Here is a 12,155-nt window from a genome sequence, read left to right on the forward strand (position 1 = left end):
ATCTCCAAATATTTATTTCCATAACCCGATAACCCCATAATACATCTAATACCCAAAGTACCCATCGACTCACCCTGAGTCGGATTCTTAACCCTGTTGTGACTTTTTGGCTAACCGCTCCCCAGGACTGTCTCGGATCGTGCTACGCAGAAATATATCATATTTATCACATTTACGCCCTCAACGGGATAAAATCACAAACATACCCCCAATATCCAAACGGGGCCCACATGCACATTTAACTCAACTAAACATGCATCTCTATCACACACTCACATAAATTCACATACTAACATATTAAATAATTTATTGCCTTCCAGGCACGCTAATCAAGGCCCTAAGCCCTATTAGCAAATTTGGGTCGTTACAGCCTCCTAGTTGCAATGGTGCTTGGACGATTTTTGCAGTTTTTCATTTGTTGAGCTATAGACATTGCTCAGTAAATCTGCAACCAGACATCTTCCTGCCTAGTTGGTGGAAGGAGTAGTGCGAGGAGGAGGAGGAGGAGGCGTAGTTGATTTAGACGGAGAAGGAGCTGGAGGGTCCTCTAATCGAGCTCTTTCTCTGGAGGGCTCTCCACTGCTTTCTCTAGGGTGTTGTCTACTCGACTTCTTCCTGCTCAGAGGAGCATCTGCGGAGGCGTAAATATCAAAGGCGTTGTCAGATGGCATGACTACAAAACAAGAACAAACGAGCAGGTATGTTAAAAATAGTTTGGCATAATAAAGGAATAAAGTAAAGAGATATTCTAAGTAGTATAGCCGAACTATTATTACCAGTTGTTACATTATCTAAAGAACTATTGCTACACTCACTCTTTGGCTCAAAGAAGTCCAAGCTAAAACTACTGGTAGTAAATTTAAAGTTGCCATCCCTATCAAATTAATGACAAGGGATGGGCAGATTATCTAGGAGTGAGAAATATATACCGTTCTCGTCTGAAGATTTGAGCATAGGGCTGGTGTATTCTGGTAGTTTTTGTTTTCCCCTCCCATGTTGGGTAGGGGTATTAGCAGCTCGAGTGTTAGGGGTTGGTTCTCGAATGGTTACTCTCGTTGGTCGCCGCCTCTGGGGTTGTGACACATCTTGCTGCTCCTCGGGGATGTCTTGTCCTTCAGTGCCCTCTCCAGTGGCACTCCCTGCGGTGGATTCCCTCACTTCCTGGTGAGTTTATAAAAGGCCAAATAGCCTTAAATTACTCTCTGTGACCAGCTCCTTGATGTTTTTCTCTATATTTGTCTTGTTGACCAAAGTTGCGGCTCTTATCTCCATTTCTGAAGTAGGGTCTGGTCGGTACCATGGACCTAGATGCAACATAAAACAACAAAGTACAAGGAAAGACAAAAAAATGACTAGATAAAGGTCGACCAGAGATTGAAAGTTTACCTCCTCGTGTGAAGGGCATGTTGTCGGCGACCAAGTCAGTTGTAAGGAAGTATTCTTGGAAGTATCTTCCTACATTGGATTTGTGGGTTATGTCACTCAGGAATGTGCGAGCAGACTCCTAGTGGTAAAAATGGAAGAACCTCGTGTTGTTATAATTGGGGTTGGATTTGAGATCGAACAGGTAGTTGATTTCATGCGGGGTAGGCACAGGCCATTTTTTATGGTTGTATAAGATAGAGAGTGCTGAAAGTACTCTATATCTGTTGGGTGTTATTTGGAAAGGGGCGACCTTGAAATAATTGGATACCCCTCAGAAAAAGTCATGCAAGGGCAAGATTGCCCCTGCTTCTATGTGATACCTCAACCAGGTGTTGTAGGCGCCTCCGGGCACGTTTGCCCTCTGGTCGGGTGTAGGTTTATATAAAGTAATCCCACGAAGCTCATACTTCTTGGGATATTTTGCCACCATCCTGGTCAATATGACGCTAGAAAGGGCAATGTATCAGTCTACCTCTGCTCGGGGGCCATCGCAGGAATGAGCTTTGGGCGGATATTTGGTGGTGAAAAGTTTAAAGGTTGAGGATCACTCGAAGGACCCTCGGCGTTGGTTGTAGGCTAGTTGGAAGGTGAATCTGTGCTTTTCTTTTTTCTACTAGCAGTGTATTTGACACGACCCATGTTCGATTGGTTTTGTGACGGATTGTGTGAAGGATTGGTCGTTGGGTTTGGGTGTGAAGCCGAAGGCTCAGGAAAAGGTAAAGAAGGATGTTCTTGATCTTCGAACAACAAAGCAAGAAGATCGTCGTCTATTGATCTCTCACCTCCCCATGGATCATGCATGAATACCTAAGAAGAGCAAAGGGGAAGTGAGAATCTACGACCAATAGATAGAAGAAAGAGGAAAGCAAGGATAATGTTGCACGTGTATAAAAAGCTTTTATACAACTAGGCACATCCTGGTAAAAACATAATAAATGTGCGAGCAGCTTGGAAAAGCATATCAAAAAGTGAATGTGAAAAGTTTTTCCAAAAAACTTTTCAACTCCGAAAACAGGCGGGAAAACCCCAGTTTTTCTGAAATGCTCAAAATCGAATTTTCACTATGATTTTGGGCTCGAAATCAGTGAACCTATACCCCACATTGCTTTTAAAGCATTGCCTAGTATTTTATATTGCCTAAAAATCCCTATTTTAGCATACTTTTTTTGATTAAGAAGGGAAAATTTCTTGATCAAACTAATAGGTTACAGCAAAAGGCAAGAGCAGAAAACTCCCCCAACAAATTACAATCTATGGACAAACTCTAACATTTGTCTCTCTCTAGAAGAAATATTCCTAGAATTACAGTTAAGCACTCTGGCTTTAACAGAAAAATGAATCAAGCTATCTATTTTAGAGACAGAATATCAACTATTATCAAAGCAACACTTGTTCCTATTTAACCAAATAAAATAGATGGAAGCAGCAAGAGCCACGACCACCACCTGGAACAACCAATCTCTACTGCAACCAGCCAACCACACACGCCAGTCTTCAAAATTATCAGGCCATACCACCTCACCCAACCAACTATATATTTTATGCATGACCATCTTAGAGAAAATACACTCAAAAAATAGATGGGAGTGAGACTCATCAACCTGAACACAAACATGACATAACAAAGAAGGAATAAACACATGAGAGTGATGGAGTAAGTCTCTAGTGAGCAAATGATTATCGACCACTTGCCACAAGATAAATCTATGCTTAGGAGCTGATAGTTTGCACTAAACCGATCTCACATAATCAACCTTCTCACCAGGGAGAAAATGATTGTAGAGCTTGCCCAACCGAAGTTTTCCATGCACTTCAGCAGCTGCCAAAACTAGACCAAACATAGAATTACAAAGCTTAATAAGCTTCCTCCAATACCAACTAACATCTTGCTTCAAAATATAATCCCAGAGTTGAGAGCCTTTTAGATAAATGTTGTTCACCCATTTCACCCACAATTGGTCCTGCTTAGAAGAAATAGCCCAAATAAATTTAGCAAGTAAGATCTTATTCCAAGCTGGCCCCTCTCGAAATCCCAGCCCACCATAAGCCTTCGGACGACAAACAAATTCCCAAGAAGAAAGATGGAATTTGCTACGGGAACCCTTCTCACCCCACAAGAAATTTATACACAGCCGATCAATATCTCTAACCACACTCTGAGGCAGCAAAAATATACTCATCCAATAGTTTTGGATCCCCAACAGAACAGATTGAACCAGCTGAGTTCGACCAGCATAAGAGAGGTTTCGGGTGGCCCAAGTATTAAGACGTAATCTGATCTTCTTGGGGATAATGTCATATTCAGAGGCCTTACATTTGGTAGGCCTAAGCGGAACTTCAAAGTACTTCAGCGGAAAGGAGCCTTCAATCAGATTAGTACAATTCAAAGCAGGAGCTTTAGCAACTTCTGATAGCCCTCCAAAGTAGATGTGAGATTTATTATGATTGATAGACAAGCCCAGAGCCATTTTAAACTCAGCAAGCGCCCTATGAATAATTTGCACTGATTGAGTAGTAGCTTTGCAAAAGATAAGTAGATCATCAGCAAAACAAAGATTAACAAGATTAAGGGATTTGCACATAGGATGGAATCTAAAATGCTTTGATCAATAAACGGTTAAGGTAGTCCATCACTATAACAAAAAGCATAGGAGAGATTGGATCTCCTTGCCTAAGGCCTTTGCCTCCCTTAAAATGCCCTTGAATTCTACCATTCAACATTAACGAATAGGAAGTACCCCTCAAACACACCATGATCCATCTAATGAATCTACTAGGAAAGCAAAGGGCATTTAATAAATTCTCCAAGAAATCCCAATCAATCGAATCATATGCTTTACTAAGGTCAATCTTCATAGCACACCGAGGAGAACTATTTTTCCTATTATACCCCTTAATCAAATCTTGAAAGATAAGGACATTGTAGGCAAGCGATCTGTGTTTAATAAACGCACCTTGGCTTTGATTAATCAAGGAAGGAAGAACAGTAGAAAGCCGACCACAGAGCATTTTAGAAATGCATTTATAGATAGTAGTACAACAAGCTATAGGTCTGAAATCTGCTGCATTAGTTGGTTGGTCCACCTTAAGAATAAGCACCAGAAGCGTATCATTCAAACATTGAGGAATGTTGCCTGATTCAAAAAAATCAAGGACATCCATAGACACTTCCTTGCCTATATCTTTCCATAAGTCTTTGAAAAAACCAGCTCCATACCCATCCAGACCAAGGCTCTTGACTGAATGTATGCTGAATAAGGCAACTTTAACATCATGAGGGGAAAAAGGCTTAATTAACTCTAGTTGGGTATCAAAATCTAAAACTGGACCATAAGTAATACTTTGAGAGTCGATATGACCATTAGCCCTACTAGCACAGCCTAAGAAACTCTGAAAATGCTGAAGGAAATGAAGAGTAACCATCTCATAGTCATATACAAGCATACCATCAGCAGAAATGAAAGAAACTATCTGATTAGCAACTTTCCTTTTCTTCAAACTAGCATAAAAATAAGAAGAACTTTCATCCCCAAAATGAAGCCAAGTGATTTTACTCTTTTGGGGAAGAAAACTCTCAGAGATTTTCTCTTGTCTACTAAACTCCAGATAAGCTTCTCTTTCTGTTGAAATCAAAGAGATGTTACAAGGATCATCATACAATTTAGACTGGGCCAGCTGGAACAAGGATTTACTTCTCTCAAAGTTACAAACTACATCACCCATAACCCTCCAGTTAAACCTCTTCAGAACATGTTTAAGCCGAATAAGTTTCCCAACTAACTTCTCCAAGCGATTGCCCTTAGTACAGAAAGGTTTGGACCAGCTATCTAACACAGTTTCCCTGAATTGAGCATGAGAAGACCACATATTATAATAGCGAAAAGGATTAACTCCCAATCTTCTAACTTCAACTTGCTTGATTAGAATAAAGCTATGATCAGAAACCACCTCCCATTGAGAAAATGCTGAAGACAACAGAAAGGGATCCAACCAAGCCTCATTAGAAAAGACCCTGTCCAACTTAGAAAATATGTGATTCCCCCTTCTTGATTCTTAGACCAAGTAAAGTAAGGTCCCATGATCTTCATTTCTTCAACCAACCCAAGAGCCAGCCATTGTTGGGCATCCTCCATTTCCTTCACTGAAATAGGTCTCCCACCAATCCTATCATTAATATTAAAGGCTGCATTAAAATCCCCTAAGATTATCCATGGTTTTATAGGCAGATGCAAGTTAGCCAGATCATGCCATAATAACCTCCTAGTCTCCAAGTTGTTAGAACCATACACTATGGTGAGACAAAAGTCTTGATTCCTACTGCAAATTCTAACTCGACAATGCAACAATTGAGCATTCTCCTGAATCACATCAATTTGAGCCAAATGAGCTTTCCAAATCAAAAGAATTATGCCTTCAAGACACATACTACGATAATAAATCCAATCAGCAAAAGAAGAACTCATAATTTCCTTAATTTTGTCTCCCTTGACTTTAGTTTCAATTAAAGCCCCAATACCAACATTATTCAATCTACAGCCATCCAAAACTTACATCTATTTATTTGTCCTATTCAAACCTCTAACGTTCCAGCTCATGATGTTGCAAAACTCCATTAAGAACAGTAGGTAGCACCAGATCATTCGGATTCTTCAGATTCTCTTGCAGAACACTATAAGAATTTCTAGATTGCTCAATTGGAACCGGTGCAGCAGACATCACACTCCCAGTTCTTTTTGGAACAGACCAACATAAATCTAGCACCATCTTGAGTAGCTTCTTGATGAGTCTGCTGAAGCAATCCGGAGCTACACTGCTTGGAACTATCAACAACTACATCCTTAGGTAGATCAGTTTCTGTAATGCTCTTAGACTCTTTCTTCCTCCAGAAGACTTCAGAAACAAACTTACATGAGTTAGCAGTATGTCCCAGCTTCTTACAATTAGAACATTTGGTAGGTAACCATTCATACTCAATAGGTTGTTCCATAACCTGACCTGTAACGACCCAAAATTACTAATAAGGCTTAAGGGCCTTGATTAGTGTGCCAGGAGGGCACAATTGGAGGTTATGTGAATTAATGGTATGAGAATGCATGTGTTATGAGTATTGGATAAGTATGCGGGCCCTGTTTGGCTGGTAAGGGCATAATTGTAGTATTGGCCTGTTAGGGCATAAACATGATTATTTGTGATAACTGTTGAGACCACATTATTATGTGGATATATGTGTTTGCAGCTTTCGGCACGGGGCGATCCTAGGGAGCAAGAAGCGGGAAGTCACAATGGGGCCTAATATTTGACTTGGGGCAAGTCAAGGGGTATTTTGAGTATTAGATGGTTATTTAGGTTATCGGGTTATGGAAATAAATAACTAGAGATATATTTGAGGTTAGGAAGCCTAGGTGGGAATACTGGGGAATTTTACCATTTTGCCCTCGGGGACGTTTTCGGTACCCCGAGTCTTGGGATTGACTTAAGTAACTAAGGATAGATAAAACAAAAGGAAAACAGAAGAAGATACCCTAAACCGACCATTCTCTCTCTCTCTCTCTCTCTCTCTCTCTCTCTCTCTCTCTCTCTCTCCTTTTCTCTCAAGGAACTCAATGAAACTAAAGGATTTATGGCTGGAAATTCAGGGATTTGAGTTGGAATCTTGAGGGATATTTCAGTGGAAATCTGGAGGTTCAAGAGGGAATTTAGGTAAGAATTTAATTTTAGTTTAGTTAGTTGAATTTTGTGGTCTTTGCTGGGTTCTAAGGATTTTTGGGTTTTGATTTTGAAGATCAATTTGAGGCTAAGGATTTGGGGTTAGCTCAGTGTTAGCTAAGGGAATCAACCAGGAGTTGAGGTAAGCTTCGAATTATATTATTGGTCATTAAATTATGTGTTTTCTTTGACTGGTTTGAGTGTTCTTGAGCTTATGGGTTCAAAGATTGAAATGTTGTTTTGATGAGTTTTTAGACTAGATTTCTGCTGGGTTTTGCTGCTGGAAGCATGTTAGAGAGTTATGATAATTGAATTGTGTTATTGGGATGGTTTAGGGTGGATTTGGGGGAGGTTTGAATGTTAAAAATGGTGGTTTTTCTGGGTTCGTGGGGCTGGGTCGCGGCTCTGTTCTAGAGTGTCACGGCCCTTTGGAGCAAGGAAGAGTCAGGAAGGCTCTGAGATTAGGGAGCGTCGCAGCACCACAGGGGCAGGGCCGCGGCACGTGTCCGTGTTCAGGGAGGCCTAGCCTCTGTTTCAGGGGTGGGCCGCAGCATGGGTTTTGAGGGTCGCGGCCCTTAAGGGCATTCTTGGCCTTTTGGAGTTTTTAAGCGTGGGAACCTAACCTAGGGTGCTCGGGATTGATTCCACTACCGTGTTTGGTGGAATTCGATGTCCCGGAGGCTAGAATGCTATCTAGAAATCCTTTTTACAATTATTGATGGAATCCTTTATCATGTTTGTGACTAGGTGTACGCTTGGGCTCGGGGCAGGATCGTGCTCGGGGGTCATCTCTCCTAACTAAAACACTTGGAATTAAAGGTAAGAAAACTGCACATGGATATGTGGATAGGATGGGACTAAGTGTTCCCTATATTTGTATGCATTGCTATGTGACTGTGATAAACTATGTGAGTATGTTGGGACTAAGAGTTCCCTATAACTGTATGAATGTCATGAGGTGGTATTATGCCACTGGGACATGTGATAAACGGCCTAAGGGTGCCGAAATCAATACTTGCGCACAGGGCGCGACTCGGGCACTGGTAGCTGAGGACAGCTTAATAATCACTGAGCTCAGTTAAGCTGGCCGGAGTCAGTGGGTATAACAATGGGCTTGGCCTAAGCGAGCCATAGACAGTGGATTAAATAGAGGGTGCGGCCTACGGGCATTAACCCTAGTTGTTGCTTGACATGTATTCTATTGTTAATTCTTGTGTATGATGTGATGAATATCTGAAGCTAGATCACTGGTTATTGACCAGTGTGCTGCATTGAATGTATGTTATGGCTTGCTGGGTGATTGGTCAATGCCTTGTAAATTATTTGGTTATGCTCTGTGAATTGCTTAGCTGTTAATACTGGTTATGCTACGATATTATGTTTTCTTGCTGGGCCTTGGCTCACGGGTGCTACGTGGTGCAGGTAAAGGCAAGGGTAAGACGGTTCAACCATGGGCTGGAGAGCTCTGGGGGCGAGGTGTACATTGTCAGCTGCTCGACTGCCACGGTCGAGGGTTTGTACAGGGACGGGAACCTAAAACGTGTATTTTGCCATTAGAGTGGCTTGATTATTTATAGATGTGGAAATTCTATAATTACGTTATTTAAACCTTGATTTGGGATCCCATGTACCAAACATATATTTTAATAAAAATTATTCGTTTAGATCCAAAATCTTTCAAACCTAATCTGTTTATGTCGTTAAACTCACATTTTCATTTAAATGACTCGATTAGCAAGTCTTGCACTATTTCAAACACACAGTGTAACAGTCTTGGTTATCGAGGGCGTTACATGACCCCTTTCATTGAGATAGCTGATGAATTGAGGAAGCTTATCTGCAATTTCCATATCTACTAAGACTCAAGCAAACTTTATCATAGACCTATCCTTAGTAATCTTACCAACCATTATAGGTTTACCAATAGTACTTACAAGAGCACTCAAGCACTTGACTCCCCAATATTGTAACCCAAGATCAGGTAATCTAATCCACACAGTTACTAATTTTACTGATCTCAATGAATCAATATCTGTTGTCCAGGGGCGTAGAATAATAGGTTTCTTGTCGAAGTGAACCACACCTAATTCCAACACCAAGTCACGCGTAGCTTCATCTCAGAATTTCACCATTCTGAAACTAGAATTCATACGAGCCACTCACTCAATACCAAGCTTGCCCCAAATCCATTTAATGAATCCTTCAAAAATGGCTAATGGAGGATTAGCTCCTATCACCACACAAATCAAAGCAGATTTCTAAAATGATGCTTCCACTTCTATCTCATCAATGTCCAATTTAGCAACTAGCTTACCGTCTTTATGCATTGGCTCTGAAAATTGCAGCTACATGCCTCCATATGAAGGAAGAGATTCTTTGAATTGAGCCCAATTAGCCTTTGCCGACTCTTGGAAACTCCTATCTTCAACCTCTGCAGCCCATGACAACGAAACATGTTCACAATCAGTAGCACTAATCTCCTTCGCACAAGGTCCAAAATCCCTAGGTTCAAACCCCTGCTCCTTATCAACAACACCCACCTCCTTAGAATTCTCTTCCTCACTAATCTGAGACGGAGTAAGATTATTGGATGAAGGGAGCTCTGGAACAACATCTTGTTTGGCTAGCTTCGGCACAGATTTACGTCTCCTCGCCATGGATGGAGAGAAATTTGAGACTCGCGCTTTTATGTATATGTGTTTATTACTTTTGACTATTTTGTTATTATTATCTATTTTAGCATACTTATTCTATGTATGATCGCCTAAATCCGGTTACCTATGAGATTTCTCAAGAATAGCAAATGCCTAGTTATGAAAGCTCATGAATCAAAACCAGAATACACGAAAATGTTTACAAAAATAAGAGGATGGATTTGAAAACTTACTTGGAGTACAGATTTAAGGAGAAATCAAGAAATTTGGGCTTGGAGTTGCTCGAAGACGTCTCGAATCGCCCTAAAGTCTATGGGTTTTCTTGAAGGTTTTTCCAAGTTCTTGATGAGAGAGAGAAAGTTCGAGTAAAGAAATGAAAAAGGTGAAGGGGGGTTATATTTATACTGCTCAGGCCAGTAATAAAAGGTAATGATGAAAGTAGGGTTTTAATGTATGGGGAATTGCAATAACAGTCAAAATATTTCTGGGAAATTGTAAAAGTCATAATTACTTGCTTTTTTGAAAAAGTACTGACAGATGTGACAGGTCAGATGGATTGATGGTCGAGTAAGTTTATTAAATGCTGATCGCATTAAAATAAACTTGGGGGCAAATGTTTACCCTGAAAAATACTTACTTGCTGACGTGGAAAAATCAGTGTGCACGTGGGTTGCACGTGACTATTTAGTGATTATATTCAGGTTGACCAGCAACCAGAGTAGAAGTGGCTCTATGGATTCAAGAAAGAGGCTAAACAGTACGGCAGAAGATGTGCTGACATATACGACCAGGTCTAGTCATAGTAACGACGCTAGAGTTCAAATATAATTATAGGTCAGATATTTATAAGATATTTGACCCTATTTTTGTGTAAAGATTATGATTTTTGTTATTATTCAGATATGCTTGTAACAAAATGTAGACATGGCCCATCGCCCTATAGGTACATCCTTGAGCTTATAAATAGGACTCAAGAGATTCATTCAAGGGGGGAGTAATTTGTATTCAGAGTGAACTAGTGCTTTTTATACACGGCCTTTGTATCCTTTTTTAGAGCTTGTGAAACTCAATGAACCCTAGTTTGCGTTTCATAATACATCAATAAAAACACTAAGTGGAGTAGTAGGTTATTACCAATACCTGGGGCCGAATCACTATAAATCTTTGTGTTGTTTAGTTCTTGCATTCAACCTATAAATCTTTATCGTTTTGGTGACTTCGTGTTGTTGGCTAAATCATCAGTCAACAAAATTAAAAGAACAATTAGTGGTAAATTGAAAATAGTCTTCGTGTGAATGATACTCTATTTATCATCTATATTACTTAAATCGATTGCATGCACTTCCGTATATATTTTTCACGATCAAGTTTTTGGCGTCGTTGCCGGGTATGTAATTTCCAATATCAAAGTTAATTGTTGTTTGTTCTAATTTGGTTATTTTTTTATTGTTTTACACTTATTTGGATCAAGGTTGTATTGTGTTTCATGAATTTTTGGTATATGCGAGGAAGTAGACAAAAGGCGCTCATACCAATAGATCTTGAAACTGAGAGAATGTGCAGACAAAACTAAAGATAAAGAAACGGTTGGATTTCACCATGGTTGAGAACGCAAATAATTTTGTCGACAACAATGCAAATATGGGTAATTCAGCTGAAGCCGATCCACCATTAAGAAACTATGTACTCCCTACTGTTACGGGGATACATTCAAGCGTTCGTCCTCCAACTGTTGAGGCAAATAATTTTGAGATAAAACCCTCAATTATTCAGATGGTATAGAATTGTGTACAATTTGGGGGGTTACCAAATGAGGATCAAAATCTCCATATCACAAGCTTTTTAGAGCTATGTGTGACATTCAAAATGAATGGGGTGAGTAACGATGCTGTAAGATTGAGATTATTCCCATTTTCATTAAGGGGCAGAGCTAAGAGTTGGTTGAATTCATTACAAGCCAACTCTATACTTACTTGGGAAGATTTGGCTCAGAAATTCCTTGGTAAATATTTTTCTCCTGCCAAGTTAGCCAGAATAAGAGGAGAGATTAATAATTTCCATTAGCTAGATGGGGAGTCTTTATATGATGCATGGGAACAATTTAAAGAGTTGCAAAGGAAATGCCCACATCATGGAATAGAGGAGTGGCTGCTAGTTCATACTTTTTACAATGGTTTGAGGGGCAATACAAGGACAATTATAGATGCAGCATCAGGAGGCACGTTTATGAGAAAAAACGCTAATGAAGCATATGAATTATTGGAAGAGATGGCTATGAATAACTATAATTGGCCTACTGAGCGTGAGAACAAGAATGTAGCAGAAGTCTTAGAAGTTGATCCAATTGCACTATTGACCACACAAGTGGCA

General features: G+C 40.1%; 1 protein-coding gene and 1 non-coding gene across 2 annotated transcripts; both read right to left on the bottom strand.

Moving 5' to 3' along the window:
• Positions 1-467: 467 nt before the first annotated feature.
• LOC133814836 (uncharacterized) lies at positions 468-9,788 on the bottom strand. The gene is made up of 8 exons (XM_062247746.1): positions 9,485-9,788; positions 6,334-6,420; positions 6,009-6,245; positions 5,374-5,836; positions 4,177-5,266; positions 3,171-4,025; positions 2,993-3,026; positions 468-673 (listed from the first exon to the last, which is right to left on the bottom strand). Exons 1-8 carry the CDS (start codon positions 9,786-9,788, stop codon positions 468-470), a joined length of 3,276 nt encoding a protein of 1,091 aa, XP_062103730.1.
• A 2,028-nt stretch (positions 9,789-11,816) lies between these two features.
• LOC133820640 (small nucleolar RNA R71) lies at positions 11,817-11,923 on the bottom strand. Its single transcript, XR_009887044.1, has one exon. It is a non-coding gene; the product is annotated as a small nucleolar RNA R71 (small nucleolar RNA).
• Between the last annotated feature and the right edge of the window lie 232 nt (positions 11,924-12,155).

This window comes from Humulus lupulus, chromosome 2, assembly GCF_963169125.1.
Source record: "Humulus lupulus chromosome 2, drHumLupu1.1, whole genome shotgun sequence".
Taxonomy (NCBI): Eukaryota; Viridiplantae; Streptophyta; class Magnoliopsida; order Rosales; family Cannabaceae; genus Humulus; species Humulus lupulus.

Coding starts and splice junctions, on each gene's coding strand:
- LOC133814836 (XM_062247746.1), bottom strand. CDS start 9,788: ATGGCGAGGAGACGTAAATCTGTGCCGAAGCTAGCCAAACAAGATGTT. Junction 6,246..6,333: donor GGGACATACTGCTAACTCAT/GTAAGTTTGTTT, acceptor AGTTGTTGATAG/TTCCAAGCAGTGTAGCTCCG. Junction 3,027..3,170: donor CTGGTGAGAAGGTTGATTAT/GTGAGATCGGTT, acceptor GTTTGTGTTCAG/GTTGATGAGTCTCACTCCCA.